The sequence below is a fragment of the Punica granatum genome, chromosome 4 (assembly GCF_007655135.1).
Source record: "Punica granatum isolate Tunisia-2019 chromosome 4, ASM765513v2, whole genome shotgun sequence".
In the NCBI taxonomy this organism is placed as follows: Eukaryota; Viridiplantae; Streptophyta; class Magnoliopsida; order Myrtales; family Lythraceae; genus Punica; species Punica granatum.
In genome coordinates this window covers 36,431,343-36,445,251 of record NC_045130.1, presented here as the reverse complement: position 1 = coordinate 36,445,251, position 13,909 = coordinate 36,431,343, and the positions used below count along the sequence as shown (strand labels likewise).

Below are 13,909 nucleotides of genomic sequence, written 5' to 3'. Positions count from 1 at the left end.
TGCCTCCATATTCAAATGATATAATAGATATATGATGTTCTTAATATGAATTATTTCACTATATATTTTTCTTGGATACGAACTATACACTATGTCTAATAAACATTTTAGTAGATATTATCAATTAACCTTTTATGGTTTTACATATTATAATGTATTTATACACCGCATAATATTGAAATTGGCAATTTTCACAATAGGATTTAATTATGGTGATTAAAGGAAGAATAATCAATTATTTTTTAAGATGATTATACAGGATAATTGTTCTCTATTGTTTTTTGATTTCCTAATATAGTTATCTTAGATTACACCTTCAACTGCTACCATATCATCGAATTGAAATTATCAATTTGCTTCATAGGTCATAATTTTGGTTTTAATCAAGAAGGAAATAATTATCTTTCCTAGGATACATATAAGTATCTTGATAATTGCTTTTTCAATCTCAAGAAAAAAGATAATCGATTTTTCAATTATTTTGCTTTCCTAAAATGATTATCTTAGATTGTTCATTTTTCCAGTACTTGAAAAATAAGACAATTTCTTTCTCTTTTTATCTAACTAGTTGAATGGCCACGAGCGTTGCACGTGGTTTGCATCTCCATGATTTTATTATATTAATATATGGTTGTGAGTTGTGAATGTACAATGTCAATAATAAGTAACCAAATTGTGTGGATTTGATATAAGTAATTATAAAAATATATTACTACTCATTTTATCTGGTAAGTTTCTTTATTGTTTTCTACTGTTGAGATATCATATGCATTTATATGATACTTCTCACGGTATCAGTCTTTGATTTGAAGGTCAACTTAATTCTATCTACAAAATTGAATAGAACGTTATAATTTTCGCGCCAAGTTGCCATTGCCTCCGATAAAAGAAGTGATGTCCCAAAATCAAAACAAGTATCACAAAAATATAAGATATTGAAAGGGGGCAATCATTGTTTTAGTCGAGGAAAATTGCAAGCTTTTTGTTTTCTTAGGGGAAGTCAGAGTGCTTAATTCGCTAGCAAGTCGAGACATGTGATTCCTTCCCAATAGCAGTGCCTCACTGTCACTATATTCTGTCTAGTCTCGAAGTGATCCCCTTATGTCTCTCCCATCAGAAGTATTTCTCAGCTTTCCATTTTCTGTTTTTCGGCAAAAAAAAAGAAAAAAGAAAAAAAAAGGGATGCTCACCTGCGTTTTTCAGCCCTTGAGTCCGAAAGTAACAATAGCTTCAGTAATCATTCCTGTAGAGAGCTACGCATTAACTTGTAGCTCTCACAAACTACCTCACATTATTTTCAAGAGGAATAAAGAAAATGCGAGAACCATATGGAACGACCTACACTGGAAAATCGGACTCGGGTTCTCAGCACTATGCGATGACTTACTTCCTAGTAGATCCTTGCTGACTGTTGCAGCAGAATCCTCACTCCAAAGTTCTATCTAGAAGAGAAGAAGAAAACGAAAGTCAAAAATTACTCCAAAGTTCTTATTCGTGAGGCAATCATTTTGGAGTACAGTTGAAAAGTGAATGTGAGTTTTTTTTTTTCCTATGGCGAATAGAAACGGCTTCAAGAGTACTCCCAGAAGATATTTGATAATCTTCATTTAGCAATCACTCCAAGCTAGAAAATGTATAAAATTAATAATTATTACCTCACTACTGTAGTGACGGGAAGTCTTTTTTCAGGTTCAGACTTCGCACAAGTGTCTCAGAAAAAAAGAAACCAATAGTTGATCTGTAAGAAGGCAATATTCTCTTTGGGTAACGTCGCTAGTCATTGTATGCATGGCCCCAGGTAGCTGGAGCAGCTGCATTGAGGGATCTAGCCTCATAATATATCTGCTGCTTCCTTTGAGCCTTTCAACTGCGCAACCATGGCTCTGCATAAGAAATGAGAAGTTTTTCACTAGAGTATTATCGCTACTATAGTATTATACCATCCATTAGCACCTGTACCAATATACTTTAAGACAAGATCCCCTCTCACAACCTATATAGATAAAAATGTAGGATGGGGAAAAGCAAATCTTCAAAGAATATGAAACTCTATCAAGATTCAAGAAGGAAATGCTAAATCTATTCAAACAAGGTGATGTGCAACGGCTTGAAAGCCATGATCAATTCCCTATCGTTGAGCATGTGCAACTTTCCAAGAAGTTTCATCATTCTTTCTGGCGGTATTACCAGACGAAATGAGAATATTCTAATCTGATAACTCATAATGTAATATCAATTTAAGAGGCGTTTGGTTTCAGAGTTAAAGTAACTTTGATTTTGATTTTGATTTTGATTGTGGAAAAAGACAAATAAGATGGTATTATAAATTTGACTTGGGAAACGTGTGTTTTTGTTGTGTAGTGGATAGAGTTAAAATCAAAATCATGATTTTAAAATCTGATCATGAAACCAAACGGACCCTTACGCCTATAGAGCGCAGCGGGAATTTGCAGCAAAGAGTAAGAAACGCTTGCATACTAATTATAGATTAAAAAATGAAAGTTTCTTTACCTAAATTTTCAAGAAAGAGTAAGAAATGCTTGCATATTAATTATAATTAAAAATTAAAATCTCTTTACTTAGTCAAAAGGTTCATAATCTTGAGCTCTTCTAAAGTTGGACTGGTCCAGGAAGGGTGAAAAGATAGACAATTGATCTATCAAGTGCATCTTTTCATCCACCGTGTTTCGTTTTTCTCAAAAGCTGAAGAAGTAATTGCTTATTTGGACTCCGACACGACATGCATTTATCAATTTATGAGACCTGAAAGTTTGTGGCTTTGATTAAAGGAGTATAACCGAACAATGAATCTGGAATAGTGGAACATACGAAAGAATCATTTAGAGGAAGGTAGATGTCGCTTGGTTTTGTTTCCTTAAAGTATAACATAAATTCGGAAGCTTTCGGGCAAGTTTAGATTCACTAAAGTACCAAATTTGATATGGACTTTTACAGGCATAGAGTAGCAAAACCTCTTAACATGGCATGTGAATTAATAGCAACAGGGGGAATGTCCTCGAAGGGCTTTCAAAAACATAAGTGAAAAATCACATTTGATTTATTCATGAAAGATGGATTGTGACGGTGATTTCATGAGCACCATTAAAGATTAGAGTAAATCAGGCCTAAGCAGCAGCTTCGTACAAATGGCAATCTTTCCTCGAATGATTGAAATCTAATAATAATTTTGCAAGCACATCTAAGAAAACTAATAACATTTATAAGGCTGTCTGCTTTTTCTTAAGACATTTTTTTAGTAGAGCTTTCATGAAGAAAAGAACCTAGCAAAGTAAAGGTTGCTCCATTTTGGCTCATTTCAAGCAAACAAATGGCTATAGGGTCAACCAATAGCTTATTCCATGGATAAAATACTCATGGAAACATGGCGTTTTTCCTATCAAGCATGGGATTTGATTGGAACTCATATGAAGTCCAATCATGTCCGAACATCATCCACTGCTAAAACTAAGTGCAAACATCAGCTCAGTGTATGTGCATCCAAGCAATCAAACCCCAACCCGAAAGCAATATTGCAGCCGCGAATATCAACCCCACAAGGGAAACCAGAGACAACGCCCAAACTCAGGAGATTAAACACAAAAAATTCATCTGACCGAGCGCTCATCTTTATTTTGCCATCCAAAACGTCATAATAGATAAGTTTTCTAATGGGAACCACCTTTGTTAGAAAGAAGGAACATTTCTTCTATCAGAGCACATCAACACTTTACAATGGGAAGAAGCTCTGCGTAATGCACGAATCTCAAGGGCATTCTCTCTAAAGGCATTATTCCAGCTAATCTATACCAATTATACAAGAGTATAATTGCTTTATTGGTATAGATTATTTTCCAATTTGAAATATATATACTTTATAATTGCTTTACTTTTCTCAAGATAATTATCTAGATCGTGTACGAATCTTATCTAGGATATAAGAACAGATAGCCTTCATAAACTTATCCAAAAACAGTAGCTCCCCATAATATTTTTAAAAATAATAAAAATTTACCAACAAAAGTGTTGGCTGAGTGGTAAGCAGCTCACCCCTGTAAGGAGGAGAACACAAGTTCGAATCCCGGGAAACGCACTTATTGGGAGGGAGAATAACCTTTAATGCTCGATCTCCTTACTGTATTAGTCAGATCTCATTGGGCTTTTAGATACCATAGTACACACCGAAAAAAAATAATAATAATCAAAATTTTGGTATTATAAATATTAAACATCTATCCCGCGCAAATCGTGGATTTTCAAATAGTTTTACTTATATATAGATAAATATAGATGGGTTTGCTCCTCTCTCCCTCAACCCCCAACCAAAAGGAAAATAAAAACAAGGATACCAACTTACCAAACCTGACTAATTCAAATTTGAATCAAATGCATCCACTAAATAATACTCTCCTACTCGTAATTTCTTTTCATTTGCAAGACATTGTATATGTAGATAGAGTCAGATGTCAAGTAATCTAATAAAACCCAACGACGACATTTCATGCAAACTAATTTCATCCTTTTTTTAGGCGAATTGCATGGTTTGGTTAGATCTTGCAAATATTTTTACGTAAAACAAACTCAAAACTCGACACAAATTACAGCAAAGTTCTCACTCCCCCTTACCATTTGAAACGTTCAAAGTTCAAACCCTAAATAATGTAACCAATCTCACGACAAACTCTCCCACTCTAACTGTGACCATATCTCACTCCGATCCTACACACTCCAACACACCCATTCTATGTGTTTCTTGGGCTAAGGAAACGCTGCAAACCTACGACCAGAGATCAGCTCTCCGTTGACGGAATGATGGAGACGAGATCCGCCAAGAGGAGGAAAATGTTGTCCCTTAAGTACAGGATCCTGACGGCTGAGGGAGGCCAAGGAGGCATCGACCACATCAGTAACCTCCCGGACGATGTCCTCCACCGCATCCTTGGTTTCTTGCCCATCGAGACGATCGCAAGGATGAGCATCCTCTCCAAGAGGTGGACCCAGATTTGGCGGTCCTTTCCCGATCTCGATTTCACAACCATCCGGCAGAAGAACCCGGACCAACTCAAGGTGATGGATAACCTGGTCAGGTCCATGTCCAGGCTGCACAGGTTCGATAGGCAACGCGTCCGCAACTTCCTCTACCTATGTGACCGGGACTTCATTCGTGATGTCCTGTCCGTCAGGGACAAGGGGTCCAACCTACGGGCCCTCAGGGTTGGGGCCTTCCTCAGCTTCACTTGCCTCAACAAGCTGATCCGCGAGGCGCTGAAACAGAACGTGAGGGAGCTCGACATCGAGTTTGCCACGGAGGACTATTTCAACATGCCGAAATGTATTATCTTGAGCGAGTCGCTCCGGGTGCTTAATTTCAAGCCCCAGTTCCCAGGCTTTCGGTTACCCTTTCTCTCGGTCATGAAGGGCGGGTTCCAATCTCCCCTGCAGGTAGATTAATTATATGATGGTAGTGATTCACGCGTATGTCCATTAAATTTTGCCACTTCAGGCTGGATCCAGCTGAATGATCTGACAATATGACAATACGATGCTAGGTGCTGTCGCTCTCGCTCTTGCTCATAGAAGGCGAGCTGGACATATTCACTGACTCAGTCTTCCCGGTACTTAGGAAACTCTCGCTCTCCGAATTTATGCACCTGAGGCAGATCAAGGTGAGCTGCTCGGCATTGGAGGACATGACTTTGGAGAAGTGCTCCGAGTTGGATACCTTGGAGGTAGTCGGGTCAAGGCTCGAGCGGCTAAGGGTGGCCAGCTGCTTCCACTCTCTGAGAGGGAAGAGCATGGTGAAGGTGCACGCGGCGAGGCTCCGGGTGCTGGAGTGGGAACAGAATCACTTGACGGAGGACTGCTTGCTCCAGAACTTGACTGCACTCCACCAGGCATCGTTGTATGGCTTGACCAAGTTCCATGAATTCGCACCGCCAGCTATCAAGCTCCGTGCTGCATGGAATTTCTTGCATGGGCTCTGCCATGTGCAATGCTTGAAGCTTGATACCCCGTGCATGAAGGTGGTTCCGCCTGCACTATTTCTGTCTCGTCCTCTCTCTGCCAGATTTGCCCGAGAATGTTATATAATCTTTTGATCCTTCAATGTGCTAATTGAAGCCAAGACTGGATCTATGCACGTATGTTTGAATTGATTGGAGTAATGTCGTTAAAAATCGCAGCAGAAGTGCAGAATGATCTTGAACATGTTTTATCAAAGCTTTAGATATGGAATTTGATGTTCGAGTGATTTTTCTTCTATCAGCTCCTGCAGCAGCTAGCAGAGAAAAACTACGGGCCGCTGCTACCTTTTATCAATCTAGAGACTTTGGAGCTCCGGACTGTCTTGACCCGAAATAATATTGTTCCAGCCCTTGATTTGCTATTCAAGAGCTCTCCTTCCCTGTGCTCTCTCATCCTCACTAATACCGATTACTGCAGCTACGAACGGAGTGAAAGAAAAGTGAGTACCCTAATGTATATATCCTTTGCGGTTATCCCTAAATTTTGATCTCCTTCAAGATTTTACATGATCCTTGTAGAATCCTAAATATCATCTCTAAAAAATTTTGGAATGGGTTCAAGTGAGGTGATCAATCTAATCATGTACAGGTTTTACGCTCAGTGAGAGCCCACAGCCAAGTATCGTTCCGTATCCCGTATCCTGATCATAATCCAGTTTACTTGGTGGTACGATTGTCCTGATTTAGAATTTCACCATTTGCTCTTTGCCTCTGTATATCTTGGTTCAGGATAAGGACTGGTGGGATGCGACGTCTTTGGAGGAAGAGAAGAACTGGGAAACTCAGATGACTGCGATGACGTCATTCCTTGAGAAGTTGAAGGTAGTAAAGATTCATGGGTTCAGCGGATGCAAAGGCGATGTTAGCCTTGCAAAGTTCCTGCTCAGGCACGGGAAGGCTCTGGAGGAGATAGTCCTCTGCTATGGAAATGAAAGGAACTCTCTCCTTGAAAAGAAGATTAAGTCACAGATGATGGAGTTCTCTGCGGCTGCTTCCAGTGCTAAGATCTTATTTGAATAGGTCCCTTGCTAAACATTGTTTTCTGTTGTCTATTCTTTTCGAGACTGGATATTGATTATTGAAAACAATGGGTAGAAGATATTGAATGGTGAAGTCTGATAATTGATCTAAGGATGATGTCATATTGAAATGGTCGGACAGCAGGAAGCTCAATCCAACCTGAACCTCGATGATTGCTTTGAATCGTGTAAATTTTCATTGGACCTATAAGCGATTGGGCCTTCAGCCGAAAAGCTCTAGTTGATAGGTGGCAGTAAATGAGCACCTTCTACACTAGTGGTTCTGTACGTAACTTTTCCGTGTGCGATTCTAACTCTCAACAAATCAAGGCAAACACACATGCGGAGACTATGAACTTTAACATAATGTAGTATTTCCAAGATGATCAGAACCAACTGCACCAAAAGTTGTCCTCGTATATTGAACTCCGGCATTGTTGATAAAGGATGCTTCCAGCCAAAAGAAAAGTAGCAAGGATTCAGTTGCTTCCGTCACTGCCTCTCATGGAAGAAGACTCTCAACTATAGGCGAGGTTTGCAAGTGATGGTTTCGTGATCCAGTAGTATCAGTATCATTCTTACTATTTTCAAATGATAATGCTCGTACTGATGTGAATCTACAGTATTGATGGTAATTGACAAAAAGTGGAGGCCCTGAAGTTTCCTCTGTTTTCAGAATGTAAATGCAAGTCTTCCAGTTTCATCGGTTATGGGTTGCCCGATTATAGTCTTAAATACAAATGCAGATATCTGGTAACACAACTTAGTTGCAAATACAGACCCGTGGAGTTTCAACTTAGTTTACAGAACCCTGATGACTGAATCTTACGGAATATTTGTTGAGCAGCATATCAAAGATACAACCACCCGTAAAAGTTACCAATAAGAGGATCTAAACCTTGAGAGTGAATATGTTTTAATCAAATATTTCTGTGGAAAATGAGAGTGCAGGTATTGATATTACCGGCCTTCCTCTAGACTGACTGATATCTCATTGTTCGATTCTAGTTTACTCGAAGAGGAAGCTCCATTCAAAAGACTGCTTCTTGAGAAGAAGACCGGTTGTTTAGGCGCATGAAGATTCGCATTGGCATTGCTGAGCATCGCGACAGTATCCAACATGGTGGGACGATCACTTGGATCATCCTGCACGCACAAAAGTGCCACATTTATGCACTTCAGAGCCTTGGTTCTGTTGCAAGTTTCATGAAATACTCGATCTATCAAGTCGTTTGCATTATTTTCATTCCACAACCTCCATGCCTGCAATTTATTCCCCATTTCTCATCAGCTCAGGCAGAAGAAGAATGATAAGAAGAGATAACTGCGGGTGCATGGAGATAATACTCACATAACTGAGAAGGTTAAATGTTCTTTCTGACTGATAGAAGCCCGTGTTCCGTTTCCCACTTATAATCTCAAGAACGACAACTCCAAAGCTGAAGACATCGGACTTGATTGAGAAAAATCCATCTAATGCATACTCAGGTGACATGTAGCCGCTGCATTTTAATAATTGCGAACTAGTTAGTTGATCCGATCAGTATAAGTCTCCATAAACAAATGCTAGGGAGTAAAAGATTTCACAAGGACATATTAACAATGTTGTTCCTACTTTACAAACTTACTATGTTCCGATCACTCTGTTTGTGCTTGCTTCAGTTTGCTTGCCTTCAAATATACGTGCCAAGCCAAAGTCTGATATTTTCGGGTTCGTCTCCTCATCTAGCAGGACATTGCTCGTTTTCAAATCCCTGTGAATTATTCTCAGCCTAGAGTCATGGTGAAGATACAGCATCCCTCGTGCGATTCCCAGGATAATCTCCATACGTATCTCCCAGGTAAGCAAGGCACGTCTTGTTCGATCTAGGAAGATTTAAGCTCAAATTATGACTGAAACTATTTATATTAATTTATCACCTTATATAATGGAATTCTATAATAAGATATGCGACAATGCTGAAGTATAAGGTATAGTAGGAGTAAAAACTTCATCTTACCAAATATGAACGAGTCTAAGCTCTTGTTGGGCATGTACTCATACAGCAATATTTTTTCATCTCCTTCGATGCAATAACCTAATAGTCTAACAAGATTCCGATGCTGAAGCCGGGCTATCAGTATAACCTCATTCCTGAATTCCTCAAAGCCTTGTCCTGAGCTACTTAAAAGCCTCTTTATAGCAATCTCTTGCCCTCCTGGAAATTTACCCTAAAAGGAAAATTTATATGGAATATATAATCCATAACGAGTGTTTCCGTTGGTAACTCCACAAGGTCAAGAAGACATATATTTACCTTGTAAACAGGTCCAAACCCACCTTGTCCGAGCTTATTTTCATCTGAGAAGTTATTTGTAGCTTCTACGATAATCTCCATATCAAAAAAAGGAACATGAATGCCTTTCTTCTCATCCTCTCCGAACTGGCCTGATTTCAACCATTCTTTGACCCGTCTCTCGCTGTCATACAAACGGAATGCTAGGTTCTCTGGAATGCTTTCCTTTTTTGCTGATTTCAGGAGACAAATTCAGTATAAAAAACTAAAGGATTACATAACAAAATGAGGAAACATAGATATAGCAATGAAATCACCTCGTTTATTTGCCGAATTCCTTTTTATATAAAGAAAAGAAATGACTGCGACAACTATGATCGGGACAGACACCAGAGAAATCAAATACTGCAGGGGATGTGCACCACTTTTCTCAATATCTGCTTCATGAGAAGATTGGTACCCAATGAGAGAATACATAACAAAGTTAAATAGATAACAATGAAAGTTGGCATCTTATGCAATTCGTTTTTCGTATACTGTAATCTCACCAGGGACGCATTTGATAGTTGATGCATTCCATTTGAAATGTTGTTTACAGAGGCAACTTTTCCCTCCACCAGTTTCATTGCAAATTGTATTCGGCCAGTCAAGGCAGTCCTTGGATGAATCGCAGTTTGGCTCTGCTGGTGGCTTCCATCCGATTTCTATCTCCTTAAACCGTTCATCTTGTGAATAATTGCAGTTACTGATCAAGTTAAAGGGAGAGGACTGGTCGAGCTCCAGAATATTCTTAATTAAGTACTCGTCTTTCAATGTACAATCAGATGGATCCTTTGCTTGGATGTTGAATCTTTGAGCTGTAGGATCAATATCAGTTAATCTATACGGGCTTAGATCTGACTCAAAATAGACCTGACCTGTCGAGTTATCACAGCTGAACCCTGAGTAGCTGGGATCGCCACAATTCTTTCCAGTGCTTAGGGGATAAGGAATAATATTAGCGCCACAAGTTTCGCACGTTCTTTTCAACTCTGCAGAAATAGAATATCTCGATCAGACTTTGTTCCAACGATCTATGTATACTTGTATATATATGTATATATAGTAATCTATGAAGAATGTTCATGCTTCATCACCTGTATTTGAAAGCGCCAGTCGGGCATACAGGTCACGACCATCCTCTGTGTACTCCTGAATATTGCTTAGAATCCCCAACCAAAGCCAGCACTTGCCCCGAGTCGGATCTCTTTCCAAACTGGTAAAAGCATATGCTTGGCATGAGCAATTTCCGGCGCATTCACTCCTGCATTGGTCCTCATTGCTTCCCTCACCTGCTCCATCCGGTTTTCTAACTCTCATCATCTTTAAACTGAGGAAGTTGCTCTTGCTCGTATCATTCTTGCCAGCACAGATTTGGGATTTTCTTATGCAGCCCCCAGAGAAATCACCCGAATTCCATTTTTCCGGTAGCTGAGGCTCAAAACCAGGCAGGCATCGGCACATGCACTTATTTTCAGAGTTGCAGCTAGCAAAATTTCCACAAGCATTGAATACTCGGCATTGGTCTTTTGGCTCAAACCAGCTGCGCAAACTCCCCGGGTGCGAGAAGTATTGTATTTCCCCATCATAACTTATCACAAGCCTAATGCCATGCAAACTTGTAGCTGTCGACATTGCCGGTACCGGAAACTTGCTGCTTAACATCTGCATGGTAAGATTTGATAACAAAACAGATACAAAGGAAGGCATGTCATCAGGAAAGGAACTTCCAAATACTCCAGTCTTCCAGTATGGGTAGGCATAGGACTTCTTCCAAATGATGAACTGGTTTTGTTGATCTCGATCTTCCTGGAAGGTAAAATTCCCTGGCGCAGGGTCATCAGGCCCTTTCCATGAAGTCAACTTAACGTCTTCTCCAATTAGCATTCCTGGAAGCAGTGTATCGGTCGGGTTTTTGAAGCTCTGCCACAGAACTCTCACGCTTCCATTTGGAGATACTTCACTTAGAACAAAGTTTCCCGAATCCAACAGCTGAGCAGTCCCGTTGAAACTTCTCTTGCTTTCAAGATTCGTCAGCCTCATCGATCCATTGAATGCAGATGATATAACAAGATTCCCATCCTTTTCCAGTCGGAGAACCCCACCCCTGTCAAAAAAGGGATTGTCTCGGTTCGCAACCCAAACAACTGTCTGTGGGGAAACTTTGTAATACCATATACCAATGTATCGTTTGGAAGCAGAGATTCCTGGGCTGAAGAACCCAAGTTGAAATAGTCCACCAGCAGACACTAGAGCTCCTTCTCGCTCATCAATGATCTCTTTGCCTGGAGTTAGATTATCCGCACCCGAGCATAAAGGAATTGAAAGCAAGAGGTACCCCAGGCACGCATATAGAAAGAACTCAGGGCGGAATATATCATTAGTATAACTGTCTGAAGTCGGGACTATTTTGCAGATACGTAATATTCTCTTCTCCATGATGTGTTGTTACCTTGTATTTGCTCAGCGTTTCAATTTTCGTCACCGAGACCCGAGAATTGCAACCTCATTCTCTGTTTCGGTATATCAGTGACTGAAGTTGCTACAGGTGCATATTTCTTTCCCATGCTCCTGTAATCTTTTACTCATGTGGCGGTAGCTTTCTGTGGGAGGCGTCAATAGGATAGTCATTGAAGCTTGTCCGCTTCCAACCTTTCAACGTCCCTTCCGGTCTTGATTTTTCCACCTCCTAGACTAATTAATGGATTGCTGCATTTCTTTTATTAATGTGGTACGGTTCAATCTAGAATAAAAAATGAGCCATCCAGGTCTTCGCCTGATTACCAAGAAGTTTCAAATTGGATGAGCGATTAGAATTTTTATTCCATTGTACTAGATTCACGGCCTCGCTTGTAACAAAAAAATGAGTTATCCAGACCCTTTTCCTTGAGGGAGTTGGAGCAAGTGTAGCCATTTACCCTGTCTTAAGGATAAATTGCATATAAAATCATGTAATTAGCATAATTAAATGCTTCAATTTTGAAAAACAAAATCACATGGTTTAATTTTTTTTCCAAATTAAGAAATTTATTAATTTTATAATTAAATGAAAACGTATGGGTCAAAATAAAAGATCAATTTTGTACAATCTATATCTATATATATATATATGAAAACAAAGTCTCAACTCAAATTTTCACGTCGTCACATAATCAAAACACAAACGGAGCTCAGAGCCGAACTCTCACGCTGCCACATCATCAAAAAAAATAAAAGAAAACTTTTATATTCTTTTGAGGGAATTTTATTGATTAATTATGTAGTAAATATATAGATTTTATATATAAGGCACAATGAAATATATACAAGGGAATAAAATATGACATAAGGCACACTAGAATATATACAAGAAAATAAAATATTCAATAGAATATATTGATTATGTATACATCTCCCAATATTTAGATTGTATATAACAAAATATAGCTCAATAAGGCTATTATGATAATTTGCATTGCCATGTATATAGCTCAATATCGACCGGTGCGTAATCATGAACTATTTACTTGAATAAAATGAAAATTGATGTAATAATATATAGTTCTTTTTGTTCATATAGTAATATATATAATAAAAAATCAAATTTTCACTTCCATAAGAAGCTTCCGTTCCCCTTGTTATGTGCAGGTATTTTTTTGGGTGAACTATCATTACTTTTTCATAATTTTGGACATATATAGATTTTTTTCATTTAGATAAATGAGATTTTTTATTAGTTAAATTTTAATAAACAGTATTAGTAATAGAAAGAAAAAATTATATAAAAGTCAATCAAGAATTGAATTGGCGGAAAAAGAAGAAAAATAATGAAAATATTGTATATATAAGATGTAGGTGCCGCACCAAAGTATATATAGATTGCATGTATATATATGTAGTTGCTGCACCAAATTAAATGTATACAGATTACAATGGTTAGTATATATAGATTAAAATAATTAAATATATAGTTGTTGTTTTCTAATAATTCAACATCTATCTATATATAGTTCCATGCTTAGTCAAGTATCATTTAAAGGAGAACAATATTCTATATATAATTTAAACTTCTTTTTTCCCTTCTTCCCAACATTTTTTCCTTTTCTTGGTTGAATTTTGATTTGTTGAATGAATTTTTTATTTACAAATTTGAAATTGATTATTTCGATATTGATTATTTTTGCAAGATCTCCATTCCAGTTCCATTATGAGTGTCGCTTGTAAGACTTTCCTAATTTCTATGCCTTTTATATTTCTTTTTTATTCTTATTTCATAATTTAATGAAAATCTTTTCTCCATAAACTTCAAGTTAGATAGCTTAATTTGTTTATTATTGTTCTTTGGTTGAGTTTTCATTCGTAGAATGAATTTTTCAATGCAAATTTCGAACTAATTGCTTCGATATTGATTGTATAAGTAATCTTCTCTGAATTTTTATTTTTCTTGATTGAATTTTGATTTGTTGAATGAATTTTTTAATGCAAATTTGAAATTTATTATTTTGATATTGATTGTTTTGATATGGTTTATATTCCAATTTCTTTATAAGTGTTATTTCAGTAGCTGTTAGACTTT

At 37.9% G+C, this 13,909-nt stretch overlaps 2 protein-coding genes across 2 annotated transcripts; one reads left to right on the top strand and one right to left on the bottom strand.

Moving 5' to 3' along the window:
- Positions 1-4,419: 4,419 nt before the first annotated feature.
- Positions 4,420-7,320, top strand: LOC116203367 (putative F-box/FBD/LRR-repeat protein At4g03220). Its single transcript, XM_031535062.1, has 4 exons — positions 4,420-5,439; positions 5,547-6,020; positions 6,263-6,460; positions 6,750-7,320. Exons 1-4 carry the CDS (start codon positions 4,807-4,809, stop codon positions 7,038-7,040), a joined length of 1,596 nt encoding a protein of 531 aa, XP_031390922.1. The 5' UTR covers positions 4,420-4,806; the 3' UTR covers positions 7,041-7,320.
- A 506-nt stretch (positions 7,321-7,826) lies between these two features.
- LOC116204382 (G-type lectin S-receptor-like serine/threonine-protein kinase At4g03230) lies at positions 7,827-11,897 on the bottom strand. The gene is made up of 7 exons (XM_031536459.1): positions 10,452-11,897; positions 9,864-10,346; positions 9,337-9,548; positions 9,040-9,250; positions 8,668-8,905; positions 8,391-8,541; positions 7,827-8,302 (listed from the first exon to the last, which is right to left on the bottom strand). Exons 1-7 carry the CDS (start codon positions 11,791-11,793, stop codon positions 8,000-8,002), a joined length of 2,940 nt encoding a protein of 979 aa, XP_031392319.1. The 5' UTR covers positions 11,794-11,897; the 3' UTR covers positions 7,827-7,999.
- Positions 11,898-13,909: the final 2,012 nt, after the last annotated feature.

Coding starts and splice junctions, on each gene's coding strand:
- LOC116203367 (XM_031535062.1), top strand. CDS start 4,807: ATGATGGAGACGAGATCCGCCAAGAGGAGGAAAATGTTGTCCCTTAAG. Junction 5,440..5,546: donor GGTTCCAATCTCCCCTGCAG/GTAGATTAATTA, acceptor ATACGATGCTAG/GTGCTGTCGCTCTCGCTCTT. Junction 6,021..6,262: donor TTGATACCCCGTGCATGAAG/GTGGTTCCGCCT, acceptor TTCTTCTATCAG/CTCCTGCAGCAGCTAGCAGA.
- LOC116204382 (XM_031536459.1), bottom strand. CDS start 11,793: ATGGAGAAGAGAATATTACGTATCTGCAAAATAGTCCCGACTTCAGAC. Junction 9,251..9,336: donor GGTTTGGACCTGTTTACAAG/GTAAATATATGT, acceptor TTTTCCTTTTAG/GGTAAATTTCCAGGAGGGCA. Junction 8,303..8,390: donor CATTTAACCTTCTCAGTTAT/GTGAGTATTATC, acceptor AATAAATTGCAG/GCATGGAGGTTGTGGAATGA.